We start from the raw sequence: 15,753 nt of genomic DNA, 5'->3' as shown, positions 1-15,753 counted from the left end.
AATAGATTGTTTTTTCACTTACAAGGATGCCCACAAGGTTCTTTGAGCAACTGAGGGCAGAGAAGCTCTCTTGCCTGAATCATCTGGAACTGATTAGCTGCCTTCCTTAGGTCCCTATATACCTGCAGGACGCAGTGCTCATTTGTCACCTCGTCCTGTACCCTATGGGCCTCTGTGTTATCTGCTGAGAATTCAGAGATAATGCTGGTTTCATGGCCCAATGTAATTATTTGAGCTTTTAAATGTACTAATAACTTTGGCAATTTAGATTATTTACCTTCCTGACAGGTCACAGTTGCATTTCAGGGGCACAATGAAGCTCAGACACTTGACAATCACAGAAGTGCAGCGGAGAAAAGCTAAGAGGTCAAGGTCACATAAGCAGTTTTGGAAGAGCCCAGAAGTAAAATTTAGCAAGAGAAGGATGTTTCATAAAACCTGCGGTCTTTCTATATTTAAACCATGCTTTCTTTATAACTGGGAGTAAATATGTATTTCTAGCACAATCTTATTTTCGTTTTGGAAATAATAAACTTCCCTCAGAAGTAAAAAGTCACAGGTGGTTAAGTGTCCAACTTCGGCTCTGGTCACGATCTCACAGTTTGTGGGTTTGAGCCCTGTGTCGGGCTCTGTGCTGACAGCTCAGAGCCTGGAGCCTGCTTCAGATTCTGTGTCTCCCTCTCTCTGCCCTTCCCCACTCATACTCTCTCTCTGTCTCTCAAAAATGAATAAGTGTTAAAAAAATATTTTTGTAAAAAAAGAAGTAAAGAGTCAAGAAATAAAAAGAGTTTCCTTCATCAAAATAGAAGTTATGTATGTGATTCTATTTGCAGACACAACTCAAACACTTCAGAAACCCATCTGCTTACAGTGTGGCATCAAATGCCTACAAGTGCCCACAAAACTCTGTGGCTATGGCATCATGTTAGCAGACTCCTCTTTCTCAATCCCTGCTAATCACACTAGATTCCCAAATAGTGTTACAGATCATTAAAGACACAAAGGCTGGGCACTTACACCCACATTTCCCTCCGTGCTGGGGAAATGAGGCTGAAAGACATATGGCCTCCACCCTCGAGAAAGGCCAAGAGGCCACCTATCCTGCCAGGTAAGAGCTGGGTCAGTATTCCTCACTTACAGATGACAAACTAGGTCCAGACAGGTAAGTGTGCCGGGCACTTCTGCTAATTCTGCACAAATGTAATCTTAACACGCCTGCCCGCTGTGTGAGCAGCCTTACCTTAAAGACTTTCAGGTACTCAGGGAGCACAGAGGCAAACTTGTTAATGGTGTAAACTCTGGCTTCTTTGTTATTTTCCATACTTCTATGAATACTTTTCCAGAGAATTACAACGATTTCTAATAAACCAGCCATGGATGCAACATCACTTACAGACAGTGTTTTGTCCAGAACCTAAGAGACAAATAAATTGATTGTGACAGAATCAAATCATAACAACCATTATGATAAGAGCTTTATCGTTAAAAGTACATGCCAGAATTCCAGACCTAAAGCAGAATGTGAAGTATACCAAGTCTATTTTCATTTCCTAAAAAGGACTTTGTCTTCTATTTGAAAATCTCTACTAGAGGTGAAGGTCTTTAAAAACCCATTCAAGAAGTAAATGCTAAATTAACACTATATCCTTTCAATAAACAGTTTATATGAATTAAAAATCCTTGGGGCGCCTGGGGGGCTTAGTCAGTCAAGCGTCCAGCCTCAGCTCAGGTCATGTTCTCACGGTTCAGGGGTTCGAGCTCCAAGTTGGGCTCTATGCTGACAGTGTGGAGCCTGCTTCAGATCCTCTGTCTCCCTCTCTCTCTGCTCCTCCCCAGCTTATGCTCTCTCTCGCGCGCGCGCGCTCTCAAAAATAAACATTAAAAAAAACCCTCTAAAAATAAAAATGTAAACTATTATCTTTAAGGACATAATACATGAGTACAGAACATATTTTTCTTTTACTGTATCTTCTTTTTTTTACTATATCTTCTAAGTAGCAAGATGTTACTTCTCGCCATGAACTTTGATGTGAACAGACTGGGGGAGGAGGGAAGAACTGTAAAATGTGATTTACTTAGATGTGATTGCTGAGACTCCACTACAAACTCAGCCCCATCAGATCACCCCAGGCTGTCTGCCAGGCACTCCACTCTGTGGCCCTGGTAGGTCCAGCTCCCGAATTCTGGTATAAGGGCTGATGATGACCAACTCCCACTCGATCGTGGGCTTCCTCACACACCTTTCACATCTTCTGAGCTTATGCTGGCTGTAAGCAATAATCACTGCTGTGTTCCTCTGAGTGCTCCACTGAAACCACAAATGCACTCTGGGTACGTCTTCTTCTGTACGGAACACAGGCCCCACACTGCCACAACCAGCTCAGACACACACTGACGGGGTCTGCTAGCCAGCCCTAGAATGGCACTGTACCAAACACAGTCTGATAACTTGCCAACAACCACTACAGACAATTTCCAGAAAAGGGTCTACAAAAGAGGATTCATTTCAGGTACTGGTATTATGCTATCTACTCAAATGCAATGGGAAAAGATAGTTTAAAAGAAAACAAAACTTGGGGAGCCTGGCTGGCTCAGTCAAAAGAGCATGCAACTCTTAATCTCAGGGTCATGAGGTCAAGCCCCATGTTGGGTGTAGAGATTACTTAAATAAATAAATAAACTTTAAAAAAGAAAAGAAACTTGAGGGTACACAGAAAAAACAAAAGTGGCTTCTACATAAATCTAGATTTTTCATTACACACTTAACACTCCGAATGAGCTATGGCCAAATTTGAAAAGCAATCAAACTACTAAAGGCTTAGAAACTACTGAAAGAATGATACAAATAACAGATTGACAAAATTCCATTCTGTATTTAACTTTACTTTTTACCATTCCAATGTTTAGCATAGCAGCCTTATCATTAAAGTCTCAAGAAAAAGCCACCACTGCTTTTTCACAAAAATGTGCTAAGTTCCTAAGTAAGATTTCATTAAATAGGAAGCCAATTTTTTATTTTAGCAGGGAACATCTTTGATTGTTAGTAGTTAGCAATGAGTAAAAGAATGACTTCAAAAATTTTGCTTTTAGCTACCTAGATATTCTTAGAATGAGAATATCCACATGACAAAGCGTGCTTCTTGTCTAGCACAAACTGTAACAGTCCTACATATTTCTAAACTCTTCTGTTTTCTACTAATATAGAAACTGACCCAAAATGTTGTAAAATGCAAGCTTTCTCAGTTATACCTAGGTTTCTAATAACAGAGGTATGGGGTTCCTTCAATATTTAAAAAACTTAATAGTCTCAGGGAGCCTGGGTGGCTCAGTCGATTAAGCGTCCTACTTCAGCTCACGTCATGATCTCACAGTCCATGAGTTCGAGTCCCACGTCGGGCTCTGTGCTGACAGCTCAGAGCCTGGAGCCTGCTTCGGATTCTGTGTCTCCCTCTCCCTCTGCCTCTCCCCCAACTCGTGCTCTGTCTCTCTCTCTCTCTCTCTCTCTCTCAAAAATATAAATAAATAAATAAATAAATAAATAAATAAATAAATAAATAAAATGTAAAAAAAAAAATGGAATAGTCTCTCAACTAATACATCACAAACATGTTTTTTCTCTTCTGCAAAACCATTTCCACCATCAGAGTGAGTTTGCGAGGGTGGCCCACAGAGAGGCTGTGCTTGCTCCATGGCCAGGACACTCAGCTCCCTATGCATCACTGCGTCCACTTCCCATCCTGTGAACCACGTGCCCTGCAAAAGTGGAGTGAGGCCACCATGCTGGCATCTCCAGCTGAGGGTTCTGAAGATGTATGAGCAGCCATGGGATCACTTTCCTGAAAAGTTCTGCCCAATCTGTATACTGAGGGAAAAGCTCTGAAGACAGGAACTCAAATTCCACCAAACATAAAAGCAGAACCAACTCCAATGCCCTGGGCTGAAGGCTTCCCAAATCCAGGCCACGAAGGCCTGTGAGTGGCTGGAACTGCTAGTCAGGGCCCACTGCCAGGAGAAAAGCCAGTCCCACTCTTTTCTGCTCTCTTCTCCTTTACTCCACATCTGCCTCCCTGACTGGGACCGAGGACGACTTGTTTAAGCAGGGACTGGGCTGCTGGAGTGGTGGGCCTCCAGCTGCATGGGCTCAGGAGGCCCCAGGGAGCATCCAGGAGTCGTCAGGCCGGCCAACAGGCCAGGCTGCAGCTATAGCCCCAAGCAAACCCGTCAGCCTCTCCTAGAAAAAGGCCTGTGTCAGAGGTGGTGAGACACAGGATGGGAGTGTGGCAGGGTCAGACCAATGCACGGACCTCTCCTCGTGGCCTATATGCAGTACCATGTTTCAGCAAAAGGGCAGATTGTCTTTTATGACTCCCTGTTTTTAAGTATGCTCCACACTCAATGTGGGGCTTAGAACTCACAACCAACCCTTAGGGGCACCTGGGTGGCTCAGTGGGTTAAAGTGTCCGACTTCAACTCAAGTCATGATCTCACACTTTGTGAGTTTGAGCCCCGCATCAGGCTCTGTACTGACAGCTCAGAGCCTGGAACCTGTTTCGGATTCTGTGTCTCCCTCTCTCTCTCTGCCCCTCCCCTGCTCACACTCTGTCTCTCTCTCTCTCTGTCTCTCAAAAATAAACAAATGTTAAAAGAAGAAGAAGGAAAAAAAAAAAGAACTCACAACCTGAGATCAAGAGTCACATGCTCGCCTAACTGAGCCAGCCAGAGGCCCCTTTTGGGACTTTTATTTTATTTTATTATTATTTTTTAAAATTTATTATTTTTGAGAGGGAGAGAGAACATGAGCGGGGAAGCCAGGGAGGGGCAGAGAGAGGGAGGGAGATAGGATCTGAAGCAGGCTCCATGCTGCCAGCACAAAGGCCCACGTGGCGCTCAAACCCATGAACCCTGAGATCATGCATGACCTCGCCGAAGTTGGACAGCTGACTGAGCCACCCAGGTGCCTGTGACTTTTTTTAAAGACCAGTTTCTCATCTATGTGGGTACCATAAAACTACCCCCAAATTTTACTTTAGATGTACCTAAGCATGAAAGTTGTTTATAAGCTTAAGATACTGCTTATAAGTAATGCATGTCTAAGTCTTAAATTTCTTTTATCGGGTCACTCTGGATTCTGAGTAAATAGCAGCTAACTAGTCCCTTTGATTAATTACTGCTTAAAAGACAACTCTAAATAAAGATTATTCCTAGAAATTCAACCCCAAGATGTTTCTAGTAGACTGTTACAGCAATGGCTAGCAGTAAACCCTTAAGAACACTACTAGCCATTAATTATAAAATATGGTAACATCCGGAATCCAATCCAGGTGTATGCTACACCTACATTGAATTAAAATATACAGAGAACCTTAAGGCAAAGAAAACGTGGGATAGGGTGTTACCAGTAATAAACTTCCTTGTGTATTAAATACTACCCAAATCCCACAACAAACTACAAAGGATACAGAGCAATTCTTTCGAAACATTAATTATGACCTTCCAAAATAATTAGTTGGACTATCAATAGTAAAGGAATAAATGGAAAATAAAATAGTGTTAACATGACACTCCATGGGAATGCCAGCTTTGATCCGGTGTTCTGCCTCTCTCTGTGCATGGGTGCTGGGGCCTAGTCTTCACCGAGATAACTCGGCCGCAGCTGTGGCTGGGCCAGGGCAAGCTGACTGCACTCACGTTCTCCTTCTCCCTCTCCTCGTGGCCCTCGTGGCCCTCTTGTGCTGCCCTCCGGATGCAGGCATTCAAGCAATGGCGAATCACATGAATCAGCTTTGCTAAAATGTTTAAGATAATCAATAATTAATTTGTGTTTCTGCAACAAAACCATCTTCTAATAGTAAAATCATAATCCCAAACAATTAAAAGTATTATTGTAAGGGAAATCATTAAGAAATGCATTCAAGCGTGAAGCTCGTTAAAATGACCAACACTGAAGACAAGTAACATTAACTATGCTTCAGGCAGACAATATAACAAGTACTGAGAAGTGAATGTCCAGCACCTATATTAGTGCAGGCCGTGTGCTCGTGGGCGTGCTGATAGAACTTCCTGGCAGCTGCGTGGTTCATCTGGACCAGTGTGACGCAGCGCTCGCACCATACCTCCTCGGGCTGGTTCACAGGCAGGAAAGAGTTGAAGATGAGGTTCACCAGGCGTCGAGACACAGGCCGGGAATCTGATTCCAGACGAACCAAAATATGCTCCATGGGGCATATTTTCCAAAACTATATATAAAGCATACACAGAAGGAAAATAGTCAATTGTCCCTATAATCTTGAAAATACTTTAAGCAAAATTTCCTGAGCAAAATCAAAAAGGAACTAATTTTTCTATTCCAAAAAAACTCATTTCAAATGACTACACCAGAATCTGTGACTCTTCTGTACAGAAATTAGAATAAACCAATATTTTAAAAAGCACTGACAGGAACACCTGGGCAGCTCAGACGGTTAAGCATCTGACTCTTGATTTCGGTTTAGGTTAGTTTGAGCTCCGCATCAAGCTCTCTGCTGTCAGCACAGAGTCTGCTTTGGATCTTCTGTCCCCCCACCCTTCCCCCACTAGCACTCTCTCAAAAATAAACAAACATTAAAAAAAAAAAAAAAGGCACTGACAAGGGCACCTGGGTGGCTTAGTCAGTTGAGTATCCAACTCTTGATTTCCACTCAGGTCATGATCTCACGGTTTGTGAGTTTGAGCCCCACGTGGAGCCTGCTTGGGATTCTGTCTCTCCCTCTCTCTACTCCTCCTCCCCACCCCCCCACCCCCGGCCCCCGCTCACTCTCTCCCCTTCTCTCAAAATAAATACTTAAAAAAATATAAAAAGAAGCACTGACATACAAGGTGCCAAGTAGAACACTGCTGAGAGGGTTAATCATAACTAATCAGTATCATGCTCGGTATAAACTCTCAAATGATAGCTATGACTATCAGTCTAATAATTTAAAAATTTCCTAAAACACCATAACTTTTAGCCCACTGATGTGAAAAGTGTATAGAAAAATTTACAACAGTCTTGACACAGAAACCTGAAGTGGACACCCCATTCCGTACCGTGGAGAACAGAGGCATCACCCCTGAACCCCAGCGGCACCTGGTCCACTGCCCAAGGGGGCAGCACCCTCTGGCGCATCCCTGCCTCCCTCTGCAGTGCCAGCTCGCCTAGATGACCACCGGCCTCCTCGAGCCCACCTTACAGCTGCTGCACAGCCACAACTGTCCCGTAGCCCTCCAGTCAAAAGCCTCAAAGTTGTCCACCGCCTACAGAAAAGGGCCAAACTTGTAAGCAAGACACTCCAGACAAGAGAAAAACAGTAGTAGAGAGCAAATAGATTCTCATGGTGAAATGTTCAAATCCTGTCCCAGTCACTTCTCAGCTGGCATCTGGTGGTCTCCTCACCTGTCTAGTGGGGACACCATGACATGCATGCTCCTCGAAGACCTGCCTCCAACAGCCAGTCCCTCTTTCCAGTATTTTCAGCTAGATCTTTCTCATCAGCATTTAAGTATTTTTCAACTCATTCCAAACCCTAAAACAAAAAGCCTCCCCATGAAACTCTGCTTGAATTTCCTGTCTTCTTGCAGCTCACTTTACCTCCCACCCCGGAACCCGCCTCTACCTACCCACTACACCTCAACCCATAGAAACATGGCTTCTACCCTCACTGAACTTGTTCTTGCCAAGATCATAATGACCTCCTATTGAAAATCCAGATGAACATATTCACGCCTCCCCTTACAGGAAACCTCTGAGCATCTGACGCTACTGATCATTTCTCCCAGAAATGTCCGAGGACACTTCTGCTCAGACACCTCATGGTACTTCTGAAAAAGTTTTTGGAGTAAAGACAATAACTAAGCCCAAGTCCCACACCAAACACTTCTACTCACGCTGGTACCGGGGGAAGCAAATAGCACCCCCGTGCTGCCAGCAGTAAGCCACACAGAGGGGACAGTGTTCTCAGCTCTTGTCCTGCCAGGGGCAGGCATCTTCACAGAAGAGAGCCCACTGCCAACTAACTCCAGCACTGACTCAGAGAGTGACTGGAGACTCTTACTCAAAAGTGAAAGGCAGTGCTTTCGAGGTTCAAGAGAAGAAGGTGGCAATGAGTCCAAGGATCTGACAGCTTTGACCACCTCCCCTGCTCCCTTCCTGCCTGAGTGTCAGTCCAGATGGATCACTGGTTTTGAGTGCGAATGTACTGAGGTGCAGCCCTGAACAGCACATCTGTGGGTAACAATGACATCAGTAAAAAACACTTCCCAAAACATTCAAGTGCACGTAACTATCCGGCGCAATTTCACAACCATGCAAAAGTAGATTCAACCCAAGACTAAAATAACCAATGAATGGACTGACAGTTCACCTGCTCTACTAAGCCGCCTGCAACATCACAGGAAGGCAGGCAAGAGTGGTGTGCAGGCCATACACTGAAGCAGAATGGAAGCAGATAGGCCAAGGGACAGAGCGGATACCTCCAGATTGCTGACTTCCTCTGGGCAACAGTACCCTCAGCAGGAGCATCACACTTTCCCCACGTGAGAACTTGCGGGTCAAGATAATTCTGCCATTAGTAAATGTCAACTTCAGAACGTGCACAGCAACACAGTTCCCAAGAGGGGGAAACCCAAGAGGAGAGAGGAAGTCCTCACCTTGAGAACTCAGGTAAGCAGGGGCTCTTCAAGACTCAAAACCTCAGAGCTCCAACCCGGCTACAAGGAATACAACCAAGAAACATCCCAGAGCCCAGCACAACAGCCCAGCCACAGAGCCAGTACCTGAGAGGTCTTTCATGACTGTCCCCATTCACATTAAAAAGTTGACTCCTGGGCCGTCATGGAGACTAGACCATCTTGAATGGGAACTAGCCATCAGCACTTTTACCAAATGTCAAGGTTCCAGGTGTGACTCTTAAAACTAACATTTCCTGCAAGTCTGCCTTTCCAGAAACTCCCCATATTAGCTTGTTTTTCTCTGATTCACTTTTCTCAAATAAAATGCAGAGCAGGGGCACCTGGATGGCTCAGTTGGTTAAGTGTCTGGCTCTTGATTTCAGCTCAGGCTCTGTGCTAAGCATGGAGCCTGCTTCGGATCCTCTCTCTCTGCCCCTCCCCTGCTCGTGCCCTGTCTCTCTTTCTCAAAATAAATAAAAAATAAACATAAAAAAAAAATAAAATGCAGAACAATTCTGATTAGCCTAGGATTCTGATTCATTTTGTTTCGATTACCTGAAGTTTTATTTTATGCAAACATATCACCAGCAGGCCGGTATCTGCAACAGACACGGAAGCAAGCAAATCCGTAACTGGTCTTTCACTTCTAAAATGCTAATTGTGTCCATTACTAACACCAGGCATGACCAGTGTCTGACAGTGTAGAACAGACCCCAGTCATCCTGACATGGTGGACGATCAGCCACTTCCGCTTCCTGTTAGCTGCCTCTCCACATGCTTACCGACTGGTGGCCTTGATCTTCCAGGAGTCCTAGCATGGACACCCCACAAACCCTTCCAGAGACCTCACAGTTGTGGCACTCCCTGCCTGGCTTTTGCAGAGCTAAGGATCAAGATGGAAGAGGCATCTCAATAAAACATTATGCTTTCTTTCTCTGCTCTTCCCACTCTCCTAAAAATTCAAACTCCCCGGTCAAAGAACTTTTGTCTTCATCTTACTTGGTCTCTACGATATTCTCTTGGGTAGACCCAGTAATAAAGAAAATCCAGCTATTCTCTCCATTTCCTCACCAGTCACTACCTCAACACTCCTCTGCAAACAAGTCTGCACTCCAAACAACACTAGGCCAACAACACTAGGCCAAACGTTAAAGATTCAGAACTACTCAGTTTTATTAAGCTGTTATAATAAACAGGGTAAAAACTGCAGCCAGCATTTTTGCTGAAACAGACATGCTGACTCTTAAATACATATGGAAATGCAAAGGACCTAAACCAGCCAAAAATCTCTGAAAGAAGAACAAAGCTGGAGGACACACTCTAAGACGTCATGGGAACCATTAGCAGTACAGCAGTATGTCCCAGGGCCCACGGATGTGCAAACAGATGAAAGGGCCAGAGCAGAGTCAGAAACAGCACACACAGATGGGCGACTGGGTAGGACATGGGGGAGTCGTGCTATGGAGGTCAAGTAAAACAGTCTTTGGTTTTTGATGCCTTTTTTTTTGAACAACAGAAATTCAGAATTCAAAATTCACAAAACATAAAGCCGTAAGTATCCTGGCCTCTCCAGTGCCCCATCCCTGGACATCCAATCCCCCGCACCTCAAGCAACCATTATTAATTCCTTATTTTCTTCTAGGAAGATTTTCCTGTCTGAACAAATACATATGTATGTTTCCCATTTTATACAGCTGGCGGCACACTACACACACATCTACACTTGCTTTTCCTCGTGTCTCAGTGGTACTTCCATGTGAGCTCATCCCTTGTCAGGGCCACAGGACACTCTCCCATCGCATGAGCACACCACACGTCTGTGTGGTCATGTTGTTCCCAAATTCTGTGTTGTGACAACAGCACTTTAAAGTAAATTTCAGACAAGTATTACATGGAGAAGAAAAGCCACAGTGTTACCAAAGGAAGTTAAAAAGCTTCTAACTGAAATTTTTAGCCAAAAACTGAGTAGGACTCAAGCTAAAGGAAAACAACCTCCCTTCAAAGTTCACACAACGTCACAACATGCATCATGACACAATGCTCACTTCTTTGCTTCTTCCTATAAAATGTGAAGGGGGGAAGCCTCACATTCATCATTTTCCCAGGAATATTTAAGTAGTTACTATGGGGGCGCCTGGGTGGCTCAGTCGGTTAAACGTCCGACTTCGGGCTCAGGTCACGATCTCACGGTCCGTGAGTTCGAGCCTCGCGTCGGGCTCTGTGCTGACAGTGCAGAGCCTGAAGCCTGTTTCAGATTCTGTGTCTCCCTCTCTCTCTCTGACCCTCCCCAACTCATGCTCTCTCTCTGTCTCAAAAATAAATAAACGTTAAAAAAAAAAATTAAAAAAAAATAAGTAGTTACTATGTGGCAAGTATTTCAGTATTTGAACAAAAGCTTTCATGTATATGATAAAAATATCATTTAAAGTAGCAGCTGCTTACACTAATGTCTTTCAAAAAGAAAACACACATTAATGATATTTCTAGAAACTTCAGTGAAAATCACAAAACAAAATTTTATGACACAAATTGGTAGAACATAACAGATATCGAGTAGTTTAAATGTGATTACTGAAACTCTCAGAATTAAAATCGCTTTGTCTTTCTGCTGATGAAAGCGAAGTACTTACTTATGTCACACCCTCAATGATAAAATCCTGCCTGTCCTACCTTAGCAGCCCGCACGGCTTTGACTTTCAGCAGCATATCAACAAAAGCCACTCTCACTTTCTCGGAATTGTCATGGAGACTGTATTTTAGTGCAGGCAGAAGCTGTTCTAATAACGGATGGCTTAATTTGTTATCCAAAATTATTGGCAGACACTACAAAAAAGGAGAAATATAAACAGTTCAAATTTAGAACATAAACAGTAAAAAGTACAGTTAACATAATATTCAGTTCCATCCTTACTAATGAACTACTAGTGAAATAAATAAACATACCTACAGATAATAACACTTTTCTAAAACAATTTCATATAAAAAGCATATTTCTGGGGTGCCTGAGTGGTTCAGTCAGTTACGTGTCCGAATTTGGCTCAGGTCATGATCTCACGGTTCATGGGTTCGAGCCCCGCGTTGGGCTGTGTCCTGACAGCTCAGAGCCTAGAGCCTGCTTCGGATTCTGTGTCTCCCTCTCTCTCTCCGCCCCTACCCTGTTCGCACTGTCTCTCTCTCAAAAATAAACAAACATAGAAAAAAATAAAATAAAATAAATGAAAAGCATACTTCTAATGAATTAGTATAATTTCTTCAGATTTAAAGCAGTTATGAAATAATTCTTCAATGTTTCTCTTAGCTAAATTTTAAAAGATTTTTAGAACTGAAAGAAACACAGAACAATTGGTGGTAGCGAGGGCTCCAGAGTCAATCTGTGTCCAAAGCTGGGACCTAACAATCCTTTCACATTTTTTTAATAGCCCATGAATTCTCATATTTCTTGACTCAATACTGCATGGAAACCAGAGCCCCCCGTCTGGGAGACTCATGACACATGGCGACAGTCACACATACCTCAGATGGGTGGTCCAGTGACCTGCCCAAGCTCAGACCAGGTACCAGTCTAAAGATCTGATATGCTCCACCTTTACTTTCCAGTTATTAGGAAAAAGGATTTTTTAAGGAGACCTCTTTTCTTTTTTATTGGAATTAGAGTAGACATATGATATCCTATTAGTTTCAGGTGTACAAGACAGTGGTTCGACAATTCCATACATCAGGCTGCGTTCGCCAGAAGTGCAGTTACCATCTGTCACCACACGATATTATTACAGTATTATTGCGATTAACTACAAAGAGACCTTATGTTTTCACCATCACACTGAAATATTTACAGATGAGCTGATACGCAGTCCTGGATTTGCTTCAAATTAACCAACAGTGGGAGACAATGGACTGTAAAGATGAGCAAGACCCAATGTGTCCTGATTAACTGCTGAAACTGGATGATGGGAGAAAGGACAGTTTTGTAGGTTCTTGTTAAAAGTACATATGGTATACCAAAAAAGTCAGTTTTAATATAATTTTAAAAACTTGGGGGCACATGGGTGGCTCAGTCAGTTAAGTGTCTGACAGCTCGGAGCCTGGAGCTGCTTCGGATTCTGTGTCTCCCTCTCTCTCTGCCCCTCCCTCTTTCACACTCTGTCTCTGTCTCTGTCTCTCTCTCTCAAAAATGAATAAACATTAAAAGAAATTAAAATAAAACATTAAGCACTATATATAGCTCCTCCTTTTAAAAAAAATGTGCACCACCCACCCTGGCCATACACTAAAATCAGTATTATTTCAAGTAAGACTTTTTTGTAGAAAACACTTTCAATTTGGTTTTTAAAAATGTTACTTTGGATGTACAACAAAAATGTCCGTGGTGCTTTATCAATTGGGAAGAATTATGGGTTATTTAAAAATTGTTCTTTCTCTGTATTTTCTAATTATTCTATAAGTAAATATTGCTTATATAATTTTAAATCCTACCTTAAAGACAGAACAGCGCACGTCAGCTGAGCTTGTGTCAAATGCCAATTCCCCAGTTACTTTCTTGAGGAGATCAATAAGAATGGTCGGAGGCATCATTTCCCAGTATTTGGAAGTTATTTTACAAACACCAAGGATCCCTGTAGAACGGACCATCGGATAAGGATCTTCTAAAAGGCTCTGTAAATTGGAGGGGGAAAAAAGACTTAAAAATCTTAGATCAGCTCCCTTTATATCAATATTTGCTTTATACATCAGCCCTCTCAGCATTCACAACGTAACAGGCATTTTAAGTCCTAGAAATACTGGTCATATACAGACTTACACATCTCTTACTATTTATCATTTCTATAATTGTGCATTTAAAGAAGACAACCCAGACACATGGGTACCATAGCTGCCAATCCTATCTACAGGACTCTGTGACAGTAGAGCCTCAAACACCAGCCCCACCTTCAGCGAGGTATGCAGATGTGAGTCGATCCTACAGACACAGCCTATGTAAACCACTCTCTTGAATTTCCAAAAGGCTGAAAGACCAGAATAAAGTAATTCTACTCATTAAAAATTTTTTTTCTAACATTTTTATTCATTTTCGAGAGACAGAGAGAGACAGAGCACGAGCAGGGGAGAGGCAGAGAGAGAGGGAGACACAGAATCCCAAGCAGGCTCCAGGCTCTGAGCTGTCAGCACAGAGCCCGACGCGGGGCTCAAACTCACCTGAACCGCGAGATTATGACCTAGCCAAAATGGTTATCAGTCGTTGTGAATACAGAAAGAAACAAGATGTCATCTCTGGATGGAGTACACAACAGCACCACTAAGAACCTGAAACAACTGGGGCACCTGGGTGGATCAGTTGGTTGAGCATCCAACTTCGGCTCAGGTCATGTCTCATAGTTTGTGGGTTCAAGCCTCGCATCGGGCTCTCTGCTCTCAGCCCAGAGCTTGTAGACTGCTTTAGGTTCTGTGTCTCCCTCTCTCTCTGCCCCTTCCCCACTCGTGCTTTGTCTCTCTTCCTCTCTCAAAAATAAATAAACACTAAAAACAAACAAACAAAACCACCTGACACAACAAACAAAAACCCCCACAAAAGTAACTGATCAACTCTGCACCTAATGACACTCAGGATATACAGGAGGCAAAGGAACATAACAATTATGCCACAGGGATATGTCCCCAGGCTTCAGGAAATAAAAGAATAATTTGGCTTCTTCAACAACTAGCAAGCAAAAATGAGCGACTGAGGTTACTGGACAGGGTCTTATCAATCTATTGGCCGATCACATGCATGGGTCTTATTCAGACACAGATTCAAACAAAACTGTTAAAAGTGTCATTGAAATGTTACTCAAGGGGTGCGGGATGGCTCAGTCAGTTGAGGATCAGACTCTTGATTTCAGCTCAGGTCATGATCCCAGGTCGTGGGATTGAGTCCCACGTCGGGCTCTGCACTGAGCATGGAGCCTGCTTGGAATTCTCTTGCTTTCCCTCTGCCCCTCTCCCCAACTCACACTCTCTAAAATAATTTTTAAAAAAACTGAAAAACAGTAAGATAGAAAAGTCAAGATGACAGGTCATCAGGGAAAAAACAAACAGCAAAATAAAGAAATAAGAGAACTTTTGGAATCTGAAGAACTATTCACAAGTTTTATAGATTTTGTTTTCTGTGAATTACTTTCAGTATCATTCTTCAAAGATATATTCTGGATAATCAACTTATAAGGACACAGTCTCATACGAGTCCAGAGCCCATATCCGGATTTCCAATCAATCGCAGTGACGACAAAGTCACTCAAAGCAATGGCACATAACTCATGATGCTCCTTCCACAGGAAAATCACTCCATTTCGACACCCACAGACACTCACAGGAGGCCTCCATGTTTTACCTCCAAAAGAAAGTCTCCACACTACTCAAGTTCGAGAATCACAAACATAACAAGAGTATGAAAGAACAGGTGAGGCACAAGGAGGACACCAGGACATAACCATTACTCTTATTTATTGGATTATCTCCTTTATCAATCCCCATGAAAACTCATTCTCATTTACTCAGTACCTGGTCCAACAGGGTCATGAACTCTGAGCCGACCTGCAGACCAAATCTGGCCCAGGCTCATCTGTGTGTGGCCCACAATGCCTAAGAATGGTTTTTCATTTCTAAATGCTTGGAAAAAACCAAAAGAATAATATTTTGTGACATGTGAACATTCCATGAAATTCAAATTTTGGTGTCCTCAAATGCAGTTTTACTGGAACAAACCACACTCTCATTTCTGTGCAGTCCATGGCTGCTTCTGTTCCACAATGGCAGAGTAGAATAGCTGTGACCACGTGGCCCACGGACTTAAATTCATTATCATCTGGCCTGTTGCAGAGACAGTTTTCTGACTGCTCTTTATTATACTGCACTGCCTCCTAAAAGGCGTTAGGAAAGAACAGGCATTGAGAAAAAGCACATTCAAACTAACAGACTGAATATCTTGGTAAACCAGCAGGGGTGGGGAAAATCAAGGCATAGAAAAAATCCTTAAAGTTTCAAAAGCACTTCATGCTAGAAAACAATGCACAATATTTTAGCAGTCCTGGGAAA

General features: G+C 43.0%; 1 protein-coding gene across 10 annotated transcripts in view; it reads right to left on the bottom strand.

The window, feature by feature from the left end:
- Positions 1 to 15,753, bottom strand: part of NCAPG2 (non-SMC condensin II complex subunit G2) — a 64,189-nt gene that overhangs the window by 21,013 nt on the left and 27,423 nt on the right. For all 10 annotated transcript variants that reach the window (XM_053217792.1, XM_027051148.2, XM_027051149.2 and 7 more), the window contains 5 exons: positions 13,159 to 13,338; positions 11,356 to 11,508; positions 6,014 to 6,236; positions 5,689 to 5,786; positions 1,241 to 1,414 (listed from right to left, as the gene is read on the bottom strand). In XM_053217792.1, coding sequence (XP_053073767.1) covers positions 1,241 to 1,414; positions 5,689 to 5,786; positions 6,014 to 6,236; positions 11,356 to 11,508; positions 13,159 to 13,338 — 828 coding nt within the window. The remainder of the gene's footprint in view (positions 1 to 1,240; positions 1,415 to 5,688; positions 5,787 to 6,013; positions 6,237 to 11,355; positions 11,509 to 13,158; positions 13,339 to 15,753) is intronic.

Source organism: Acinonyx jubatus, chromosome A2 (assembly GCF_027475565.1).
Source record: "Acinonyx jubatus isolate Ajub_Pintada_27869175 chromosome A2, VMU_Ajub_asm_v1.0, whole genome shotgun sequence".
Lineage (NCBI taxonomy): Eukaryota > Metazoa > Chordata > Mammalia > Carnivora > Felidae > Acinonyx > Acinonyx jubatus.
This window is presented reverse-complemented; position numbering and strand designations above follow the sequence as displayed.